At 45.2% G+C, this 24,324-nt stretch overlaps 2 protein-coding genes across 2 annotated transcripts; both read left to right on the forward strand.

Annotated features, from left to right (window-relative positions):
• The first annotated feature begins 1,244 nt into the window (after positions 1–1,244).
• LOC147099784 (ferritin heavy chain-like) lies at positions 1,245–4,808 on the forward strand. The gene is made up of 4 exons (XM_085969240.1): positions 1,245–1,427; positions 2,578–2,724; positions 3,999–4,124; positions 4,521–4,808. Exons 1-4 carry the CDS (start codon positions 1,245–1,247, stop codon positions 4,665–4,667), a joined length of 603 nt encoding a protein of 200 aa, XP_085825366.1. The 3' UTR covers positions 4,668–4,808.
• A 4,496-nt stretch (positions 4,809–9,304) lies between these two features.
• Positions 9,305–10,536, forward strand: LOC147099785 (ferritin, heavy subunit-like). The gene is made up of 2 exons (XM_085969374.1): positions 9,305–9,434; positions 10,248–10,536. Exons 1-2 carry the CDS (start codon positions 9,348–9,350, stop codon positions 10,392–10,394), a joined length of 234 nt encoding a protein of 77 aa, XP_085825500.1. The 5' UTR covers positions 9,305–9,347; the 3' UTR covers positions 10,395–10,536.
• The last annotated feature ends 13,788 nt before the right edge of the window (positions 10,537–24,324 follow it).

Here is a 24,324-nt window from a genome sequence, read left to right on the forward strand (position 1 = left end):
AAACCCAATTGGATCGCCATTTGTCTCCGTAACCCCTAGGAATGGATTCAAATGTTGAGGTGCTGCAGCACACCAGTGTTTACAAGTTAATTTAGGAACTTAGTTGAGAACTGCAGTCAGTGCAGTGAAATTGCAGTCTTCAGTCATTCCACGTTAATGTCTTTGCTTCGATGAAAGGCAGTTCCAGTCACATTCCATCTTTGCTGTTGTGTGAAAATTCATAAATGGCAAAGGATGCTTCTCACCACCCTGGGATTTTTGTACCTATCGACATTCCTACTCCCTCGAGGTAGTGATACTGAGCTTAAAGCGGTCCTGTGGAACGGATCAATCAAAAGCCCCCTCAGAACCAGTAACCACAGGCCTCAATTGAAGTGTCTGGTGCCCACCTGGGTGGCCATTGAGTGTTACCGTGTGATGTCCATCAGTCTGGTCAAAGCAATTCGCCACTGCAGGACATTCACCGCATCTCGGATCCCCTTTGGCCAGTACCGGTGTAAATACCCAGATACAATTTAGGTTCAAGTGGGTCAACTGTGCTCATTGGTGGCATCTCTCCCATCAGTGTAGTGCCTGTGGCGTGATGGGTGGTTCCAGATCTGAATCACTACCACCCTGTCCGGCCCATCTAAAACTGAGTTTTAATCCAAGAGAACGGCTCTCGTCACCTAATGCAGGACTGAACCACTTCTGCAATGAAACCAGATGTCAAGGCTTTGGATCACAGAGAAACGCCAACATGAATCGCAAAAGAAGCAGAGGGGAGAGATGAGAATTATGTTTACGCCGCAAGTTGTGATCTGGAATGCACTGCCTGAAAGGCTGGTGGAAGCAGAGTCAATAGTAACTTTGAAGAGGGAATTGGATATATACTGGAAAAGGAAAAGATTTGCAGGGCTCTGGGGAAAGAGCAGGGGAGTGGGACTAATTGGGTGGCTCTTTCAAAGAGCCGGCACAGGCACGATGGGCCGAATGGCCTCCTTCTGTGCCGTATGTATCTATAATGAGCCACAGTTAGAGCACATCTGAGTCTCATCATTTCAATCAGATATTCTTTCGCCTCATTCAACGCTGGCTGTAAAAGGACTCGTCTAACGTACCAAATTGACAGGCTGGAAAAGACCAGCTGGCCCATCAAGCCTGTCCCAAAACACGCTGGAGCAAATGGAGACGTGTCTGTGGGTGACACTGTGTTCAGTAACGTTCACTCCCTCTCATTCTCTCATTCCCATTTCTCTCTCCAAATGTTGGTTTGCAAATTCACTCAAGACGACTTGATTGCTTTGAGTATTGTCTCGGCACCACAGTTCCTCGCAAGCAACAAACTTGGCCAGATTGTGAAAAGCCCCTTCGGCAAAAGCAGCAAATTGTCATTTAATTCAAACGAGAGACTTTCAGATTTGAAGAAGGTCGAAGAACCCAAAACAGTGACATCACCGAGACTGATCTCCCAAACCTGCCGGTTTTGCAAAGCTCTGATTGGCTCTGGGTCTCACCCACCTCCCCACACCCCCTCTCCTTTGTTAATTGGTGCCTGGATTCAGGAAAGAATCCCGACTGGTTATCGGGGATTGTCAATCATTATTGGTGATGTCATTCCTGGTTTGAACACAGTCTGTCCCAGTAGTATAAATACAAGAGCTTGTGTTTGAAAGAGTCAGTTCTAGAACTTTGTAGGTGATAGTGAGCAGTAATAATAAAACAGAAAATAGTGAAGATGGCCTCCCAAGTGCGTCAGAACTACCACAAGGACTGTGAGGATGCTGTCAACAAGCAGATCAACATGGAGCTCTATTCCTCCTATGTTTATCTCTCCATGGTGAGTCTTGTATTCCTTGTTGCTGTATTCTGAAAAGTTGGAAATTCTCCAGTTCAATGAACTGGCTTTAAACTATATTTCTCTTGTCTTCCTTATCTGGGGAAAAATCTTTGGGCGGTGAGTACTTCAGGTGTGTAGTACAGGGTGATCTTGTTGAGTTAATTGCCTGCTCCTTGTAGTACTGTCGCTGCACTCTATTGACAGGTTTAATATATGAATCTTGCTCGGCTGTTGCCCGAGTTTAACAGAAGAGCACAAACCTGGTCAAGTGCTTGTTGACATGAAACAAAGTTCAGTTTCAGTGGGGTGACTGTAGTGAGTGAAATGTTGGCAGGTGCTCACTAGCTTTCTCTCTCTTTAATTGGACTTGAAGTACTTTGAGAATTATTGAATCCTTCCACACTGTATTTCGATCTCTCTCGTACTAAATTGCAGATTGTAAAACTACTAGAATGAAGAATTTTTCTTTCTCCACCAATTTTAGATTTGAATAGAAAGTAAGATGTTACTTGCCCAGGTGTTTAATTTGAGTTGTAATTTTGCTTTCTGTTTCTAGTTTAATTTTTTTTTATATACGGAGGGGATGCTATACATTTTCAAAGATTAGTGAAGTGAATTAATTTTGCTAGTTAACAATGGTATTGTTCCCAAAGAAATTGTGAACTCACTAACTGGAGGGGAGGAAGGAAGTGGTGTGTGTGAATTTTATGTAGGTGAGATCTGGGTCAGGCATAATGCGTTAAAAATGTTCTTTACAGTCTGATTTCTTTGCCCGGGATGATGTTGCCCTGCGTCACTTTGCCGAGTTCTTCAAGGAGCAGTCACACGAGGAACGCGAGCACGCTGAGAAACTGCTGAAATTCCAGAATCGGCGTGGAGGTCGTGTCATCCTGGAGGACATCAAGGTTGGATTTTAACTAAAGTCTTCTGTGATGCAACTTTGATTGCTTAAAAGAAGTTTTCTCTATTTTAAATAGTTTAGTTTCTTGTCATTACACCCTTAAGTTCTTAAAAGCCAGTGAGATTTAATGAGTAAAATTGCTACTGTTGAGGGAGTTTAGGATGTGTGGGTATGGCTTTGATGATCTTTGGGTCACCTGAGCTAGTGGATATAGGAGGATCAATATATATGGCTGTCAAGAAGGAATTTGTGTTCCTACCCAGTAAACTACTAGTTAAAACTTTGAGGTGCCTGAAACTGGAAGAAAACTGGTAACTTGGATAGGAAACTGGCGTGGTAAGAGGAAGAACTTGGGTTGAAGGACAATAGTAAGTATTTTTGTTAACCACACTCTTTCCCTTTTGTTGAGGCCTCTGGGATAAATTACCTGGATTTGGGAGATGGGGAGAACAAGTCAAAGCTCCTAAAATGGGATGTTGTCTTCTATTCTCCATGCACTGCTAAAGGGTGCCACATTGGCAGATGTTTGTGCTTCCCAGTACAATGGAAGAACCTTCTAAAGGCAGAATCTTGTGGTGATGGGTAGATTTTAAAGTGCCATGAGGATCTAGGTACATCACATTGATGGTGCAAAATGCAGTTGCTGGTAAATTGGATGCTGGCTGGCCTGTCATGAGTGGAGATAATACCAGAAGTTTTACTGCAATTGGTGCTGCTCATTGCACTTGGTGTGTTGCATTCCAGTTTATTTTTTCTGCCCCACCTTTTTGACCAATTGGTCCAATCTCATTGTAGCATCACCAAAATGTCATTCTCCTTGATGGTGTTTAGAGTAATCCAAGTAAACAGGCTGGAGAATTTATGGGGTAAATAGGGACATGAGGATAATCTTAGAATGTGGGAGAGAAGCTTCAAGTTGAGGAGAATGTGGGCCACAGCTGTAGACCTCATGGATGAAAAGTCAATTGAGGTTTTAAAAAGGAGAGCTAGCTACTTGGAGTGTATTTGGGATTAGATCAAAAAGGCAGGTACTTGTGATTGGACCTTCTTTGGCTAACACACTGGCAGAGCAGAATCCATGAACTGATCTAGTGTCCAGTAATGGTCTCCAACGCCATCCAGTGATTTATGACTTCACAATCCTCCCTCGTATTTTTAGTCTTGAGCTGCACCGATTAACTTCTGTTGCTTCTAACCCTGTTGTCCTTGAACATAACATCCCTTGGACTTTCACTTCCAGTAGCTGAACCTGCTGACCAGATTGTTCTTCCCTTTCAGAAACCAGAGCAGGCTGAGTGGAGCAATGGTCTGGAGGCGATGCAGAGAGCTCTGCAGATGGAGAAGAATGTCAACCAGAGTCTGCTGGATCTGCAAAAACTCTCCACTGGGAACACCAACCCTCATGTAAGGTTCTAATGTTTCAAATGTGTTGAGGGTGATCTTGGAATCTGCCACTTAAGTCTACATTGGTAGAAAGCATTTCCATATAGGTTTGTGTTTCTCACTTGTACAGTTTATTTTGGGCACCAGACCATCTGCACTGTAGACTTTGATCACCAAACTGCCCCCAGGGCACTTGGCATCTGAGGCATCAAAAGAATTCTTGCCGTTCACTCTTGGTTTAATGGCGTTGATGACTTTCCACTTGTGGGTAATTTTGGTCTTGTCTGGCTAAATGCACAAATTCCCTGTGTGCACAACTTTTACCATTATCCCAGTCCAAAAAAATCAACAATCTCTTGATCCTGAGGAGCATCTGTTTGAGTTAACTATACCCATTAGTTTCTTTTCATGTTCCAGTTGTGTGACTTCCTGAAGACCCACTACTTGGCTGAACAAGTGAAGATGATCAAGAAGCTTGGAGATCACATCACCAACTTGAAGAGACTGGGAGCCCCTGAGAATGGCATGGGAGAGTACCTGTTTGATAAGCACAGCCTGAGTTGATGGGGATTCTTAAACCATTAGTTCTATACATGGTGGAAATGAAGTGTGACCAACTTCTGGTGGTGAATGCTTTGGCTGTGGTTCATTCCCAGTTTCCTCATCAATTACTGTACATGGAAATAAAAGTTATTTATCATTGAACTGGTTTATTTGTATAATTAAGTAGCTGATTTGATTATTTCAGATCCCCCAAGATGCCTTGCTGGATAATGCCTGATCCCATTGAAACTTTTTAAACATGCCTTTAAAACTATATATTCTATAAATGTCCCTCCCAGTCCAGCTTCCTAAACTTAATCCAGTGCCAACCAGGATCATTGTGCTCATATCTCTGCATTATCACAGGGAAGCTTATAGGGGATTTCCTGCGACTCTAATCTGCCCATCACTGCTGCAATGTCATGAAGCTTCAGAAACTGGGGAAGTGGACAGGAGCTCTTCTGTCTGGAAATTGGAAATTATCTGCTTTGCTCCTGCTTCAGACTTGTATCTGTCAGGTCCAGGGAGGGGAAGACAACTGCAATTGAGGTGTCTGCATTAGGCTGATGCCACAAGTCACCCACCCCCCCACCCACTGGATTGCTAAAGCTTTTTGGCCTGTATACATAATACAGCATTGGCCACCTTAAACTTCCTGTGGGTAGGCTGCTCTTGTGTTTCTCCAAGGGCAATACTGACCAATGTCTGGGATGAGTAAATGCTGGAGATACACTGGTCAGGCAGCATTAGTCAAGAAAAGGCAAGACAATTGACATTTCAAGTATAAAACCACTACTTGAATAGGGATCCACCAGTTCATTCTACTCAAATAGTTCCTTTGTTATCTTCCATACTTCACTTGGTGTATTTCTAATTGTTGCAACTTGTTCAGAAAGACTGCCCTTAACCCACAAACAGTGTGGTAATGTTTCAGTTTCCCTGAAGATGCCAGAAATTAAACATCCATTAATGTTGTCCAAAGATAGTTCACCTAAAGGGAATGAACACCATTTTAAATTGAGACAAAAGAGCCCATTACATATTCTCTCAAGGACTGAGCGAGCAGACATGGTTAGACTAGGTACAAAAAATATTGGCTTGATTGGCAGGGGATGGGGGAGACCTGCATGAAAAAGATTAGATACCATGGAATAGCAACAGGGCAGGCACATGGAATTAGGACTACTGTTGATGTGGAAGATAAACTCCAACACAAACGGGTTAACTTAGAGACGGTTGTGCTCGACACCATCTACAGGGTGGGATTTCCATTTGCAAACTCATTGAGCTCTTTGAGATATGTTGTGAAGCTCTGATTCTGAGAATAGAGACACTTACAGATTCAGTTTGAGGAAAGTCAAAGAAACCAACAGCAATGACATCATTGATATGGGTCCACACATATTAGGAAAAATGGAAGCACATGGCATTGGAGGCAACCTTTTGACATGGGAAGGGAATTGGTTAGGAGGTAGGAGACAGAGTAGGGATACTGGGTATGTCCTCCAATTGGCAGGATGTGACTAGTGGTGTACTGGGGCCTCAGCTTTTCACTCTATTTATAAATGACATAGATTAAGAAACGGAGAGCCGTATATCCAAGTTTGCTGCTGACACTAAGTTAGGTGGCTCAGTAAGTCATGTAGATGGGAGCAGAAAGTTGCAAAGGGACATTGATAGACTAAGTGAAGTGGGCAAAACTGGCAGATGGAATTCAATATGAGGAAGTGGGAGGTCAACCACTTTGAACCAAGAAAGAAAAATCAGAGTATTTTCTAAATGGTGAGGAGCTTGGAACTGTGGAGGAGCAGAGAGATTTAGGGGACCGTGTACAGAAATGAGTAAAAACTAGTGGATAGGTACGAAAATAATTGAGAAGTCTAATAGACTGTTAGTCTTCATCTCCAGGGGGCTGGAATACAAGGGGTGGAGGTTATGCTCCAGTTGTATACAGCTCTGGTTAGACCACATCTGGAGCACTGCGTTCAGCTCTGGGCTGCTCACCTCAGGGAGGAGATATTGGCCTTGGAGGAGGTGCAGGGCAGATTCACCAGAATGATACCGGGGCTGAAAGGATTAAATTATGAGGAGAATTTACATAGACTAGGCTTCTATTGACTGGAGTATAGAAGATTAAGGGGTGATTATAATTGAGGAGTTTAAGATGATTAATGGATTTGATAGGGTAGAGAGAGAGAAAGTATTTCCTCTGGTGGGGGGAGTCAAGAACAAGGGGGCATACCCTTAAAATTAGAGCCAGGCCGTTCAGGGGTGATGTCAGGAAGCACTTCTTCACACAAAGGGCAGTGGAAATCTGGAACTCTCTCCCCCAAAACGGTGACGGTCAATTGAACATTTCAAAACTAAGATTGTTAGATTTTTGTTCGGCAAGGATTTGAAGGGTTACGGAACCAAGGCGGGTGGATGGAGTTAAGATACAGACCAGCCGTGATCTAATTCAATGGTAGAACAGGTTCAAGGGGCTGAATGGCCTCTTCCTGTTCCTCTGGTCCGAGCGCAGAATAATCATCCAAACTGGCCTGTATTGCACAGCTCTGATTGGCTCTGGGTATCTCACACCCCACCCCCTCTCAATTAGTGCCTGGATTGATGGAAGACCCTGACTGGCTCTCAGGGATTGTCAATCATCATTGGTGATGTCATACCCTGTTGAAATGCAGGCTCTCCCACTAGTATAAATACAGGAGCTTGTGAGGGACAATGTTAGTGTTGTTAGAACTTATCAACAGGAGGAGTTAAGATGGCTTTGCAAGTGTGTCAGAACTACCACAAGGACGGTGAGGATGCTGTCAACAAGCAGATCAACATGGAGCTCTATTCCTCCTATGTTTATCTTTCCATGGTGAGTCTTGTATTTTTTGGTCTTATTTCAAAATTAAGGCTGTGACATGATTGTATTCTAAGCAGGTAGAATTTCTCCAGGTCAATGAATGGGTTTGAGTGTCTCTCTCTCTCTATAGTCCTTCCCCCCCCCCCCCCCAGTCTTAATCCAGTGAATACTGTTAACACATTAATGGACTGTTCCCTGCTCTATAATGGCTGTGTCCTATTCTGATGTATCTGAAACTATCTCCAAGGCCGCATGGTTTCTAATAGAGAATTCATCTTGAAGATGCATAAACCTGGTCAACTTTTGCAACTTGGATGGAAACAATTAAATTTAGTTAGTGACCGATTGGCTGGTTCGGGCCAGTTTTCTCCCTTTTTCTAATTGAGCAATGTCCTGAGAAACCTGTTGTGTTAAAATGTCTCATTGAGGTGGGATCTCTCTTCCACTAAACAGTGATTCCAAGTATTAAATTGCTGAGTGAGTTTTGATCTTCACTGATTTTAGGCTTTCCTCTGTGGGGGGGGGAATAAAAGGAAATACCACTGATAAATTGACCCAAGTGTAGTTTGAGTGCTTTAATCTGAAAAGCATCAATGCTCACTAATATTTTCTACAAACATGACCTCTTGTTCTGTTGAGCTACTTTTAGTGAGGGAATTGAAGTGTCTGACTTTGACTTGCAAGTGTTTTTTTTGTTGTCAATATAATCCCTTAATTGACAAGGTATTGAAGTAGAGAGTGGGTAATTTATTGACCATGCTGTTGCTACCACTTGAGTTGGCCATGGATGTAATCTAGGTCTGACCTGTGTCTTCCTTTCCATTTTGTCTCTACCCACAGTCCTATTACTTTGACCGGGATGATGTTGCCCTGCGTCACTTTGCCGAGTTCTTCAAGGAGCAGTCACCATGAGGAATGTAAGCATGCTGAGAAACTGATGAAATTCCAGAATTGGTGTGGGGGGTGTATTGTCCTGGAGGACATCAAGGTTAGATTCAGCAAACTTTAAAGAATTGCCTTGGTTTTGTTGAGAAAAAATAGGCTAGTTAGGCCTGACCTAATAGATTTACTGTAGTGATGGAAGTTGTGCCTAGAGGAGGATTGATGATGGTTGTATGTATGGATTTTCAGAAGGTAGGAGATTGCTGGCTAAAATTGGAATGCATGGAATTAGAAGCAACCTTGTGACTCCAATAAAACTGTGGACCAGGAGGCAGTTGGGATAAAATAGACCACTGGATGGTGACCACTAGTACATATGATCTAGAATTGCAAATAGTGGTATTGCTGACCTAGGGTTTATAGTGAGCTGGAGCAAAAATTGGGTACAGGGTAGAATGGAATGAAGTGGGTGAGTCTGATGGCAGATGTAGTTCAATGATAGTCCACATCAGAGGTAAGGATAGGAGGATGAGTGAAGGGATTTTGGGTGTGTCCCAGTACAGATGTCATTAGAAGCTGGCTTGCCAGTACAAAAGGCTAATTGGATGGTAGGCTTCATGCTAAGGCATAGAACATAAAAGCAAGAAACTGTTGCTGCAATTAATACTAGATAGACCTCATTTGGAATGGTTTTTTAGGATGGTCCACCTTAAAGCATATACCACTGTGACTAAAGTCCAATAACCTATTACCAAAATGTCTCTTGGGATGAGCAGACTGGTAAAATCCAGAGGGAGTCCCCTGGATTCCAGCATCAAGAAGTGACGTTGACTTGTGATCTTACTAGCTGCTGAAATGCTTGCGGCTAATGAATTGATCTTAACTAATTTCATCTACTGTTACTAATTTTGCTAATGTATGATATTTTCTCCCCCTCACAGGATGAGTGGAGCAATGGTCTGGAGGCGATGCAGAGAGCTCTGCAGCTGGAGAAGAATGTCAACCAGAGTCTGCTGGATCTGCACAAACACTCCTCAGGGAACACAGACCCTCATGTAAGTTTCTAATGACTCATATTTAAAGTAACTTTCTGGCCTGTGTCCTAAAGTGCTTTACAGCCAATAAATTACTCTTGTAGAGCAGTCACTATTGCAATGTAGCAGCCAATTTGTGCACAGCAAGCTCCCACACAAATTTGATAGATGACCAGATGTTAACTTATTGGTCAAGACACTGGTGGAAATACCCCAACTCTTTGAAATAGTACCATGGGTTCTTCAACTTCCACCTGAGTGGGCAGAAAAGACCTTGTGGAGCCTTCCATCAAAAAGACAACACCTCTGACAGTGCAGCACTCCCTCAGTGTGCCAGGAAGTGTTGGCCTGGATATATTTTTTCTCAATTCTCTGAAATGGGACAACCCAGAGCCTTCTGATTCAGAGGCAGTGCTACCAGTAAGCCATGGCTGACACTTGCCATGTTTTTGGGTGAGTTGAAGGCTATCTGGGGAGCTTAATCTGTTCACTGATCTTTAGCAGTATCTCCATGCCCAATAGGTTTCTGCTGATCTTTCACATGACTTAAACATCAGGATCTCGCAGAGTTGAGGCAGTGCAAAAGCAGATTGGAATTGGGGCACCAAAGGATTAAGATGTAGCTGAAGGGGGTTCTGCTTTCCAATTCTAAATTGGTAAATGCATTACTCCTGGAGTAAATCTAATCTGATGTCCAATCCACCTATTTATCTGCAGCACTTGTACCAGTTACCCTATCCAGTAGAGGATAAAGGCCAATCTCCATGGGCGGTGAAGCTCTGAAAGCCCTTGATGTCTCCTCTGAGCTAATTGTACTTTGTTTTCCTCTTCCAGATGTGTGACTTCCTGGAGACCCACTACTTGGATGAGCAAGTGAAGATGATCAAGAAGCTTGGAGATCACATCACCAACTTGAAGAGACTGGGAGCCCCTGAGAATGGCATGGGAGAGTACATGTTTGACAAGCACAGCCTGAGTTGATGGGGATTCTTGAACCATTAGTTCTATACATGGTGGACATGAAGTGTGACCAACTTCTGGTGGTGAATGCTTTGGTTGTGCTTAATTCCCAGTTTTCTCTAACTGTCACAATACATGGAAATAAAAGTTATTCATCATTGAACTGGTTTGTCTTTGTTTAATGAAATAGTTGATCTGGTTACTAAGATCCCACTGCACAATACACAGCTGGGTATTATGATCCAAGTTAAAAATACAGAAGTCCCTTGCAGGATGGCTGTGCCCACATCTTCAAATCATCACTGGAGAGGATTCTAATGGTTTTCTGAACTCTCGTTAACAATTCCTGCTGAAAATGGTTTTTTGTAACATGTGCCAGCAAAATGCCATTATGGTGTGGGGATTAAAACAAAGAAAAGGGGGAGGGGGTGAGTTAGTGCTGACAGTTCAGTCAGGAAAATGGAGAGTAGCTGCCTGGTGTCCTGCTTCAGACATTTACCTCCCAGGGTAAGGATGGGAGGTGACCTGCTACTGAGGTGGCTTTACATTTGACTGATGCCACAAGTCACTCACTGGTTTGCCAAAGCTTTGACATGTATACACAGTACAGCACTGGCCATCTTAAAGTTACATTTGGGTTGGATGTCTTCTGTTTAACATTTTCCCCTTCGCTCTCTTTTCCCCACCCACCCCCCACCCAACATGTTACTTCCTTTTCTACTTTCTACGCACCCCCCCCCCCCCCCCCCCCTCAACTGTAAAACTTCATGTCTGGGATTGAATAAACCATTGGTCTGTATAAAATGCTACATCAAGCTGCAGTATGACCTATTTAGAATATGTGGGGTAAAGTGATACTAAATTAATACTCATATAAATCCTAGTGAAGTAAATGATTCTTCTCCCAAAAAATAAACTCACTTGCTTTCTATTGCAGTATCACTGTTCTAGGGATGCACTGGTTAATTCTGATCAAATAGTAGCTGTATATTTCCAATAATTCACTTGGTATATTGCTAATGGCCACAATTTGTTCAAAGACTGCCCTTAACCCATAGTGAGTAGTGATTTTGGAGTGTTCCTGAAGTTGCCACAAATTAATGTTCAAAAACTAGTTCCTCTAAAGGGAATGAGTGAAGTCCATTTAAAAATACTGTGACACCAGAGTCCATTAAATATTCTCTCAAGGACTGAATTGGCAGACATGGTGAGCTGCTATAAATGGTTAGACTGACTACAAATAAAATATTGTTTGGACTGGTGGGAACTAAACTGGAAAACACATTGGTTCTCCACACCATAAGGAATTTGAAAGCTTGTTGATATTTTGTAATGGCTCAGTTTATTGATGCACTGTGTGTCTTGCACACTCGTGATAGTTCTGACACACTTGGGAGATCATCTTCAGTTTTACTGCTGGTGGGAGCTATGTTCAAACACCATCGTAGTTACAACCGAACCTCTCCAAGGATGTACCTAAATGCGATTAGATGCCATGGTACAGGAACAGAGCAGGCACATGGAATTAGGACTGTTGCTTGAGTAGAAAATAAACATGAGCTTGTTAGGAACAGAGGAACAGGAGGAGGCCATTTAGCCCCTCGAGCCTGTTCCTTCATTCAATGAGATCATGGCTGATCTGTGACCTCACTCCATATACCCACCTTTGTCCCATATCCCTTAATAGCTTTGGTTAAAAAAATCTACCACCCTCAGAATTAACAATTGACCGAGCATCAACTGCAGTTTGCGGAAGAGTGTTGGGCCAAACATTCTATTTCTGTGTTGTATGGTTTATGTAATTCACTGTACTCTGTTCTGGAGGTTTTATGGTCCTATTAAATGCCTGGTAGTTGGAGCAGAGCTATAACAGGATAGGAACAGATATTGGAATACTGCAGATACTGGAACTCTCAAACAAAAACAGAAAACGCTGGAGGCACTCAGCAGGTCAGGCAGCATTGGTCGAGAATACACGAGACACTTGACCTTTCGGGTATAAAACCGTTCCTCACAACAGATCCAGGGTTTGCAGGAGAAGAGGAAACATTGCAAACTAAACACAGGACTTTACAGTTCTTAAATGTTTGAGGGATAAATCTCCACATTGCATGTTACAGTGACGGAACAACAGATTCTGTCTGAAGCTCCCCACTGATACACTTTTCATTTCCCCAACTTCTTGTGGGCTGGTTTGCAGATTCACTGTGGACTGTCTAGTGCAGGTCAGTCTCTTTCAATCTATTGTGGTCAACATTGTGACCCTTGGTATCACGGACTCATTCTGGACCCACCGAGATGCCCATCAATTCTCCAAGAGACGGGTTAACTTAGAGCCAGTTGTGCTCGACACCATCTACAGGGTGGAATTTCCATTTGCAAACTCATCGAACTCTTTGAGCTATGTTGTGAAGCTCTGATTCTGAGAAGAGAGACACTTTCAGATTCAGTTTGAGGAAAGTCAAAGAAACCAACAGCAATGACATCACAGAATAATCATCCAAACCTCTGTATTCCAAAGCTCTGATTGGCTCTGGGTATCACACACCGCCCCCTCTCCTTTGTTAATTGGTGCCTGGATTGATGGAAGATCCTGACTGGCTCACAGGGATTGTCAATCATCATTGATCATGCCAGACCCTGTTGAAATGCAGGAGCTTGTGAGGGTAGAGGTTAGGTTGTTACTACAGTGGAGTTTGAGCTCAGTGCTTTGCAACAGGAAGAGTTAAGATGGCCTCCCAAGTGCGTCAGAACTATCACAAGGACTGTGAGGATGCTGTCAACAAGCAGATCAACATGGAGCTCTATTCCTCCTATGTTTATCTCTCCATGGTGAGTTTTGTATTTTTGGGGTCCTATTTCAAAATTAAGGCTGTTAATTTATTCTAAGCAGGTAGAATTTCTCTAGGTCAATGAATGGGCTTTAGAGGGTCTCTCTATAGCCCTCCCCAGTCTTAATCCAGTGAATGCTCTTAAGACAGTGATCTTGCAGAAGGACTCTTTCCTGCTCTGTAATAGCTCTGCCCTATTCTGATGTGTTTATATTTGAAACTAACTCCAGGATTTCATCAAGTTTGTAATGGAGGGTTCATCTTGAAGATTCACTAAAACTAGTCAACTTCCAACTTGGATGGCAACAATTAGATTGAATTGGGTGACTAGTTAGTGAAACATTGGCTGGTTCTGGCCAGTTTTTATCCCCCTCTAATTGAGTGAATCCTGTTAGTCTTTCTCACCTGAGGATGGTGTTAAACTATTTAATTTTAAAGATTTGGCTCTTTTCCTTCTCTGCTTTTAGACTTTCATCTGGGAACAAAAGAAGATACCACAGACATTTTGACCAAGTGTAGTTGAGAGCTTTATTCCAAAAAGCATTAAAGCTCGCTAATATTTTCTAGTAACATAACCTCCTATTCTGTTGAGCTACTTCAATGAGGAGCTTCCAACATATTCAAAAAGGATTTGGAAAGTATTGGTGTTGCTACCATTTGAGTTGGCCATGGATCAGATCTAGATTTCAATTGTCTCTTTTCCATTTTTCTCTCTACCTGCAGTCGTATTACTTTGACCGGGATGATGTTGCCCTGCGTCACTTTGCCGAGTTCTTCAAGGAGCAGTCACATGAGGAACGTGAGCATGCTGAGAAACTGCTGAAATTCCAGAATATGCGTGGGGGGCGTGTTGTCCTGGAGGATGTCAAGGTTAGATTCAGCAAACTTTGAAGAATTGCCATGGTTTTGTGAAAAGTAGGCTAGTTACCTCATACTAGATTATCTGAGTCATGGAAGTTGTTCCAAGAGGAGGCTCAATGATTGTTGTATGCATGGATTTTCAGAAGGCAGGAGATTGCTGGCAGAAATTGGAAGTGCATTAGAAGCAACCTTGTGACCCCAATAAAACTGGGTGGAGTAGGAGGCAGTTGGTATAAAATAGACCACTGGATGGTGACTAGTGCATATGATCGAAATGTGCAAATAGTGATCTGCTGAGCTAGGGTCTATAGTGAGCTCCAAGCAAAATTGGAGACTGGCTAGGGGGTTGACTGGAAGGAAGTGGTTGATGTTCACATCAGATGTAAGAGTGTAGGGATTTGGGGTGTGTCCCAGTACAGATGTCATTTAGAAGCTAGCTTGCAGAGACAAAAGGCTGATTGAAAGGTGGGCTTCATGTTCTGGCATAGAATAGAAAGCAAGGAAGTGTTACTGCAATTACTGCTAGATAGACCTCATTTGGAATATTGTGCTCCATTTTAGGTGATCTCACTTTAGAGCCTATAGTGCTGTGATTTCAAGTCAAATAACTCATTCCAAAGAGAATTCTTGATGAACTGTCTGGTTAAAATCCTGGCTTAGAATATCAAGAATGACATTGAGTTGTGATCTGACTAACTCCTGAAATGTTCAAGTCTGTTAACTAATTTCTTCCAATGTTACTCTATACCCCACCCCTACAAACTCTCAGAAACCAGAGCAGGATGAGTGGAGCAATGGCCTAGTGGTGATGCAGAGAGCTCTGCAGCTGGAGAAGGATGTCAACCAGAGTCTGTTGGATCTACACCAACTCTCCACTGGGAACACTGACCCTCATGTAAGTTCCTAATGTCTCATTTAAAGAAAGATTTGCATATCTACAGTGCCTTCCTTGTCGTCGGTGTCCAAAAACACTACAGCCAATTCAGTACTTCTTGAAGTGTCATTATTGTAATGTTTGCAACATGGCAGTCAATCTGCACACCAAGATCCTGCTGCAGAAATGAGAGAAATCACCAGATAGTCTGTTTTATTAAGTTGGTTAGTGATCAATATTGGCCAGGACACTGACATTCCAGTTTGTTTTCTTTGAAATAGTACCATGTGGGCAGACAAGACCTTGTGTACTGTTTTATCCAAAAGACAATACCTCTGACATTGCAGCTCTCCCTCAGTACTGCAGTGAAGTGTTGCTTTTCACTCAATTCTCTGAAATGGGACAACCCAGGGCCTTCTGACTGGCAGTGGTACCAGTAAGCCATGGCTGACACTTGCCATGTTTTGGGTGAGTTGAAGGCTATCTGGGGAGCTTAATCTGATCACTGATCTTTAGCAATATCTCCATGCCCAATAGGTTTCTGATGATCTTTCACAAAAGACTTCAACATCAGGATCTCACTGAGATGAGGCCAGTGCATAAAGCAGATTGAAATTGGGACACCAAAGGAGAAGTTGTAACTGAAGGGGGTTCTGCTTTCCAATTTTAAATTGGTAAATGCATTACTCCTGGAGTAAATCTAATCTGACGTCCAATCCACCTATTTCTCTGCAGCACTTGTACCAGTTACCCCATCCAGTAGAAGATAAAGGACCATCTCCATGGGCGGTGAAGCTCAGAAGGCCTTTGATGATGTCTCCTCTGAGCTAATTGTGCTTTGTTTTTCACTTTCAGTTGTGTGACTTCCTGGAGACCCACTACTTGGATGAGCAAGTGAAGATGATCAAGAAGCTTGGAGATCACATCACCAACTTGAAGAGACTGGGAGCCCCTGAGAATGGCATGGGAGAGTACCTGTTTGACAAGCACAGCCTGAGTTGAATGGGATTCTTGAACCATTAGTTCTATACAGGTTGGAAATGAAGTGTGACCAACTTCTGGTGGTGAATACTTTGGTTGTCATTATTTCCCAGTTTTCTCATCTAACTGTCACAGTACATGGAAATAAAGGTTATTCATCATTGAACTGGTTTGTCTTTGTTTAATTAAATAGCTGATCTGGTTAAGATCCCACTGCACAATACACAGCTGTGTAATATGATCCAAGTTCAAAATACAGAAGTCACTCCCAGGATGGCTGTGCCCACATCTTCAAATCATCACTGGAGAGGATTCTAATGGTTTTCTGAGCTCTCGGTAACAGTTCCTGCTGAAAAGGGTTTTTTATAACATCTGCCAGCAAACAGTCATTAAGCTGTGGTGGTTTAAAACAAAGAAATGGGCAAGGGTGAAGGGGGTTGAATTAGTGCTGACAGTAGTGACTCTTCAGTCAGGAGAAGGGAGAGTACATGCCTGGTGTCTTGCTTCAGACTTTTACCTGTAAAGGTGGGGGAATGATCTGCTATTGAGCTGTCTTTACATTTGACTGATGGCACAAGTCACGCACTAGATTGCCAAAGCTGTGTGACATGTGTACACAGTACAGCGTTGGCCATCTTAGAAACTTCCATTTGGGCAGGATCATTTCTGTTTATCATTCTCTTTCTTTCCCAGGTTACTTTCTTTTTCTAGCCCCACCGACGGCAATACTTGATGTCAGGGATTAAGTAAAGCACTAGTCTGAATCGAGCAGTAATGTGTCCTACGGGGAGTTTGTTGGTGTTGGGTAAAGTGAAGCTAAATCAGTAATCATGTAGGAGTCACTGGAAATAGAGTGCGAGACTTTCATAGCAGCAAAGAAAAACACGTGTTAGCTTTATTAACTCTCCGCATGGACTGAGGGACTCGGCCTCGTCGCAGGGCTATGACATCGACACACAATCGACGACTCTTAAAGGGACCCTGCTCCGATAACCCAACCAAGTTCCGTACATAACGTGGAGCGATAACATTGCCTATACATAGTGAATTGTGTTACTGTCCCTATGTGGTCTCTGCCACAATCATATAAATCCTATTCAAGCCAATGATTTTTCTACCAAAAACTAACTTACTTTCTACTGCAGCAGCATTGTTGTAGGTGTAACATTTGCATACTGGATTATCATTGGCCCGCAGGCATCGAAGCAATACCTATTGTATTCACGTGATCACATGTTGCGTTGTCATTGGCCTGCAGGCATCTGTAAGGACTGCTATTGTTTAGAAGACCCAGGAGTCCTAACTCCATCTTGTCCACACGGTGCTGTATTGATTGAGAAAGCTTACAGACTTGATGCTTCATTAAAAGAGTTTAAATTGTAATAATCCGTTGTCCTGCAATTTATTATTTTTGTACAAAGTGTGCAAAACAAGACAGTAGGGATCCACTAGCTAATTCTGATCAAATAGTAGCGAGATTATTTTCGCTAATTCATTCGGTATATCGCTAATGGCCACAACTGTTCCAAAAGACTGCCCTTAACCCACAAAGTGTGCGGTGATTTCTGAGTGTTCCTGAAGAATCCACAAATTAAACATCCATTAAAGCTGTTCAAAAATAGTTCATCTAAAGGGAATGAATGAACTCCATTTGAAAATACCAAGCCACAAGGGCCCTTTAAATATTCTCTCCAGCACTGAGCGAGTATACATGGATAGACTGATTCATAATAAAATGTTGGCTGGACTGTTTCTAGGAGTTAAACTGGAAAATACATTGGTTTTCCACACCACAAGGGAAATGAAAGCTCTTTGGACATTTGTAATGGCTCAGCCGATTGATGCGTCACGTGTCTTGCACACCTATGATTGTTCTGACACTCTGGGGAGACCACCTTCACTTTTACTGCTGGTGGGAGCCAAGTTCAAACACCACTGTAGTTACAACTGAACCTCTCTCCAATGATGTACCTAAACGAGATTAGATGCCATGGTATAGGAACAGGGCAGCCACATGGGATTAGGACCACTGCTTGTGTAGAGAATAAACAACATGAACTGGATAGGAACAGGAGGCGGCCATTGAGCCCCTCGAACATGTTCCTCCATTCATTGAGATCATGGCTGATCTGTGACCTCACTCCATATACCCGCCTTTGCCCCATATCCCTTAATACCTTTGGTTAACAAAAATCTATTAATCTCAGATTTAAAATTAACACTTGACCGAGCATCAACTGCTGTTTGCGGAAGAGAGTTGGGCCAAACATCCTATTTCTGTGTTGTATGGTTTATGTAATTCACTCTTCTCTGTTCTGGAGGTTTTTGTAATGATCAGTAACCTGTCATTCTGGAATGGTACTCTAGGTGGTGCTGTCTGTATATAAGAGTGGGCAACCCACGATGCACTAGGCTACCCACAAGGCAACAGTCAAGATGGAAACCTCTACAGATACTGTACCTAGTCCACATGTGCTCAATAAAGTGTCTAGCAAAAGCTAGCTGTTCTTAATAAAAACGACTAGTTATTAATGAACATAACATGGTACCAGGATTGGTAAGATCTGCTGAATATTGTGCAACGCGACATGGAGAATTTGGAGCCACCAGAGCGTTTGAAACTCACAGGAAATGTCGACTACAATTGGCAGACTTTTGAACAACAATTCGAACTCTACATTGCTGCCATCGGGTACGGTACGAAGCCAGGCACAAGGAAAATAGCGTTGCTGCTCACGGTTGCAGGCCCACAGGTGATAGAGGTATTTAATACATTTGTATTTAATCCAGAGGAGAACAGAGAAAAATTAGACGATGTGCTAAAGAAGTTTGATACACATTGTTCTCCCAAAAAGAATGAAACCTACGAGAGGTACATCTTCCGTTCTCGGACACAGCAGCAAAATGAAACTTTTGATAGCTTTTTGACTGATCTGAAACTGAAAGCACAGACATGTAATTTCTCTGAGCTGAAAGCATCCATGATTCGTGACCAGATTGTGTTTGGTATTTGTGGTAAACCACTTTTATCGTTCACTATCGTTACACTATGGTTATCACTGTTTATATCGTTACACTATGGTTATCACTGTTTACACTGTTGTGTCACTACACAAGGTCACCTCTTGTCACGCTGTTATACCTGGGCTGACCACAGCTGACTCCGCCCATGGCTCCGCCTGCTTGCCCAGGTATAAAGGTGGTCGACTGGCTGGTATTCCTCCTTGTTGGACCCGATCGCCCATGAGGGTGGGCTCTGTTATTTAGCCAATAAAATTGATATACCTATCAATTCATCCAATGAAAAGCGACGAGTTAAGATAGTAACTATAGGTTTTTATTGGCTAAGTTTTGAAATGAGTGGATCGGAGCAGCAAAACAACCAGCCAAACGGCCAGCTACAACAGCCACAGCAGCCGGCCTGGCTGCGAGCCCTCCGACCGCCGTACCTGGATCTAAACCCACAGGCAGCGAACTCAGCCCTCGACTTCAAACACTGGCTGAGCTGTTTCGAATCCTACCTGGGAGAATCCGGCGTGCCTCCGGGATCCAAACTAAGAGTTCTGACCGCCCAAGTGAGCCCTAAAGTATTTGCATTCATCCAGGACCTTACTACATACGAGGACGCCCTCAACCTGCTGAAAGAGCAGTACCAGAGCCCGGTAAACTCTATGTATGCCAGACATCTCCTAAGATCCCGCTCGCAACAGCCAGGAGAGTCTGTAGATGAATTTTTACGGGCGCTACAAACACTCGGCAGGGACTGTGTCTTTAAAGCTGTAACGGCTGCAGAAAATACTGAAGGGAATATCCGCGATGCCTTCGTGAAAGGCCTTCGGTCCGACTACTCACGGCAAAGACTGCTCGAATCAAAGGACCTCGACCTGAATACAACTGCAGCCCTCGCTCGCTCTCTGGAAGTGGCCCATCGGGACCTCGAGGCGTACTCCAGGTACTGTGCTGCGCGACCCTGGGACTCCGGCCCGACCCCGGCCGCAATACCCCTCGCACCGCCGCCTCTGGGACCTACCTCAGCGTCGGCGTCCCAGAACCGATCGGGACCGCCACCCCCGGTACCGGCTGCGACATCGGAGCCCCGCGATCGGGCCGCCGGCTGCTTCTTCTATGGCCAGGCGAAACACCCGAGGACGCGCTGCCCTGCAAGAAACGCGACTTGCTCTGATTGCCACAAGAAAGGCCACTTCGCGAAGGCCTGCAGGGGGAGAGCCACAGACGCCAGCAGTGCCTCATGCGAGTTGTGGGGGCGGCCATCTTTCATCAAGGCCACAGATGCCAGTATCCCCTCGTGTGAGTCGTGGGGGTGGCCATCTTTGATCAAGGCCACCGACGCCAGCAATGCCTCATGTGAATTGTGGGGGCGGCCATCTTCTCCGCCATTTTATTCAATGTCGTGGGCGCCGCCATTTTGCCCACCACACTCGACCGCCACCTTGTCTCCAGACCCGACCACCGCCTCACCCGCAGACTACAGCAGCTCGCTCAGCCATACACTAGCCTCCGTCACACTGGACCAAGCTCGCCCGCATCACCTGTCCAAGTCCATGATGGACATCAAAGTAAACGGCCACGCCACAACCTGCCTGTTCGACAGCGGAAGCACGGAGAGTTTCATCCATCCAGACACGGTGAGCCACTACTCCCTCACTGTCCGGCCAACGCGCAACCGGATCTCGATGGCATCGAGGTCCCATTCTACAGACATCAGCGGCTACTGTGCTGTGACCCTGTCGGTTAGGGGCACGGAGTATAAAAATTTTAAACTCCTCGTCCTGCCCCAGCTCTGCGCTGCCGTCCTACTAGGGCTGGACTTCCAATCCCACCTTCAAAGTGTCACTTTGGCATACGGTGGACCCCTCCCTCCACTCACAGTCGACAACCAGCAGCCTTTAAACCGCCCACCGCGTACCACCTGCGGCCTATCCACCCTCAAGGTCCCGCCCCCCTCCCTGTTCGCTTACCTCACCCGCGACTGTAAACCCGTCACCACCAAGAGCAGGCGGTACAGCGCCGGGGACAGAGCTTTTATTAGCTCTGAGGTGCAGCGTCTCCTGAAGGAGGGCATCATCGAGAGGAGCAACAGCCCCTGGCGTGCCCAGGTCGTAGTCGTTAAGGCCGGCAATAAAAACCGCCTGGTCATCGACTACAGCCAAACCATAAACCGGTACACCCAGCTGGATGCATACCCCCTTCCCCGCATATCTGATATGGTCAATCAGCTTGCACAGTACCGGGTATTCTCCACCATCGACCTTAAGTCGGCCTATCACCAACTCCCTATCCGCCCAGAGGACCGCCAGTATACCGCCTTCGAGGCGAATGGCCGCCTCTACCACTTCCTTAGGGTTCCCTTCGGCGTCACCAACGGGGTTTCGGTCTTCCAAAGGGAGATGGACCGGATGGTTGACCAGAACGGGCTGCAGGCCACGTTCCCTTATCTAGATAACGTCACCATCTGCGGCCACGACCGGCAGGACCACGATGTTAATCTGGAGAAATTCCTCCGTACGGCCGAACGGCTGAACCTCACTTACAATAAGGAGAAATGCGTGTTTAACACCTCGCGTCTCGCCATCCTCGGCTGCGTAGTAGAGAACGGAGTCATCGGCCCCGACCCCGAAAGAATGCGCCCCCTCATGGAGCTTCCCCTCCCCCACTGTCCAAAGGCGCTGAAGAGAACCCTGGGGCTCTTCGCCTACTATGCCCAATGGGTGCCGAATTATGCGGACAAAGCCAGACCCCTCATGAAGTCAACCTCCTTCCCCCTGACGGCAGAAGCGTGCGCAGCCTTCTCCCTCATAAAGGGAAACATTGCTAAGGCCACAATGCACGCGGTGGATGAGTCCATCCCTTTCCAAGTGGAGAGCGATGCATCCGACTTCGCCCTAGCAGCAACCCTTAACCAGGCGGGGAGACCTGTGGCCTTCTTCTCAAGGACCCTCCAGGGCCCTGAGATCCGACACTCTTCGGTCGAGAAGGAGGCCCAGGCGATCGTGGAGGCAGTAAGACGCTGGAGGCATTACCTGGCAGGCAAACGATTTACCCTCCTCACCGACCAGCGTTCGGTCGCTTTTATGTTTAATAACAAGCTGAGGGGCAAAATCAAGAACGACAAGATCTTGAGGTGGAGAATCGAGCTCTCCACCTATGATTATGATATCTTGTACCGGCCGGGTAAACTGAACGAACCCCCAGATGCTCTATCACGAAGTACATGCGCCAACGCGCAAATTGATAGACTGCAGACCCTCCACAACGACCTCTGCCACCCCGGGGTCACCAGACTTTACCACTTCATTAAGGCCCGCAACCTGCCCTACTCCATCGAGGAGGTCAGGACCATGACCAGGAACTGCCAAACCTGTGCCGAATGCAAACCGCATTTCTTTAGGCCGGACAGAGCAAGCCTGATCAAGGCCACCCGCCCCTTCGAGCGCTTGAGCATCGATTTTAAGGGGCCCCTCCCGTCCTCTGACCGTAATGTGTACTTCCTCAACATCATTGATGAGTACTCCCATTTCCCCTTTGCCTTCCCCTGCCCAGACATGACCAGTACCACGGTCATCAAATGCCTGAACGACCTCTTCGCCTTGATCGGGTTCCCGAACTATATACATAGCGACCGGGGCTCATCCTTCATGAGCGAGGAACTTCGCCAGTTCCTACTAGCGAGAGGCATTGCTGCAAGCAGGACCACCAGCTACAACCCCCGAGGGAACGGCCAGGTGGAAAGAGAGAACGCGACTGTCTGGAAGGCCGTTCTCTTAGCCTTAAAGTCTAAGGGCCTGCCAACCTCTCGCTGGCAGGAAGTCCTCCCGGCAGCGCTGCATTCCATCCGGTCACTGCTTTGCACGGCCATTAACGCCACCCCCCATGAACGAATGTTTGTTTTCCCCAGGAAGTCGACTACGGGAACCTCGCTACCAACATGGCTGACTTCTCCGGGGCCCGTCTTGCTGCGAAAGCACATGAGGGCCCATAAAACGGACCCCCTGGTCGAGAGGATGGACCTCCTGCACGCCAACCCCCAGTACGCCTATGTGGCATACCCAGACGGGCGGGAGGACACAGTCTCCTTACGAGACCTTGCACCCTCGGGCACCCCTAAGACACCACCGTTACCCCCCACCCCCCCAAATCCAGCCCAGGTAGACGGCATGCTGGAACCCCACAAGCCTTCACCGACCACGCAGACACCAGCATTAACATTGGATACTGCATTACCGCCGCCGCTGCTGCGCCGATCAGAAAGACTTACGAGGCCTCCGGACAGACTGACATACCCGAACTGGTAGTACACTTCACCCCGCCGGACTCAAATCTAAACAAGGGGTGAATGTGTAAACCAATTTTATCGTTCACTATCGTTACACTATGGTTATCACTGTTTATATCGTTACACTATGGTTATCATTGTTTACACTGTTGTGTCACTACACAAGGTCACCTCTTGTCACGCTGTTATACCTGGGCTGACCACAGCTGACTCCGCCCATGGCTCCGCCTGCTTGCCCAGGTATAAAGGTGGTCGACTGGATGGTATTCCTCCTTGTTGGACCCGATCGCCCACGAGGGTGGGCTCTGTTATTTAGCCAATAAAAACCTATAGTTACTATCTTAACTCGTCGCTTTTCATTGGATGAATTGATAGGTATATCAGTATTCATGATAAAAAAAAGTCAGGGAACGTCTGTTGAGAGAAACCGAACTGACATTGGAAATTGCTGTGAAAATATGCCAAGCTAGCGAGCTAGCTCAAAAGCATGCCAAGACTTTCAGTGAAATCAATGATGATGCGATTGCAGTAAGTGCTGCTGTCGGTGCTGTGTCCTACAAGGGGAAGAAACATGGGCAGAACAGAAGTGAAAAGCAATCGGAGGAAGGAATTTTTAATTGTAAACGCTGTGGTTACAAACACCAGTTAAAATAATGTGCAGCGTTTGGGAAAATGTGCACAAAATGTCATGGAAAGAATCACTTTGTTTTTACTTTTGAAAAGCATTGTTTGGCAAAGAAAGGGCAACAAGTCCGAGTTAATGTGATTGAGGACACTGATTTAAGTGAGACATTTTTTGTAGGAATGGTGTCATGTGACAATATAGAAAAGGATACAGAAAATGTGCAGCCCTCAGGAATAAACAATGCTGAACATAACGTAAATTCAGTAAAAGAGGACAAATGGATGATCCCACTGTGGTGTATGTGCCTTTAAGAGCAATTGTGGTGTATGTGCCTTTAAGAGCCCCAGGTGTGCATAATGCCGGTAATTGCCACTTGGGCTATATAAGCCTGTGTATTGTGTATATCCTTTAGAACCACCCCCCCCAGACTTGCTTAGTACATACCTATGAACCAACTCCTGTCTTCAGTGTCTTTAACTACACAT

The sequence above is a fragment of the Somniosus microcephalus genome, chromosome 28 (assembly GCF_052327205.1).
Source record: "Somniosus microcephalus isolate GS21.2 chromosome 28, FLI_Smic_1.0, whole genome shotgun sequence".
Classification (NCBI taxonomy): Eukaryota; Metazoa; Chordata; class Chondrichthyes; order Squaliformes; family Somniosidae; genus Somniosus; species Somniosus microcephalus.

Coding starts and splice junctions, on each gene's coding strand:
- LOC147099784 (XM_085969240.1), top strand. CDS start 1,245: ATGTTGGTTTGCAAATTCACTCAAGACGACTTGATTGCTTTGAGTATT. Junction 2,725..3,998: donor TCATCCTGGAGGACATCAAG/GTTGGATTTTAA, acceptor CTTCCCTTTCAG/AAACCAGAGCAGGCTGAGTG. Junction 4,125..4,520: donor CTGGGAACACCAACCCTCAT/GTAAGGTTCTAA, acceptor TTCATGTTCCAG/TTGTGTGACTTCCTGAAGAC.
- LOC147099785 (XM_085969374.1), top strand. CDS start 9,348: ATGCAGAGAGCTCTGCAGCTGGAGAAGAATGTCAACCAGAGTCTGCTG. Junction 9,435..10,247: donor CAGGGAACACAGACCCTCAT/GTAAGTTTCTAA, acceptor TTCCTCTTCCAG/ATGTGTGACTTCCTGGAGAC.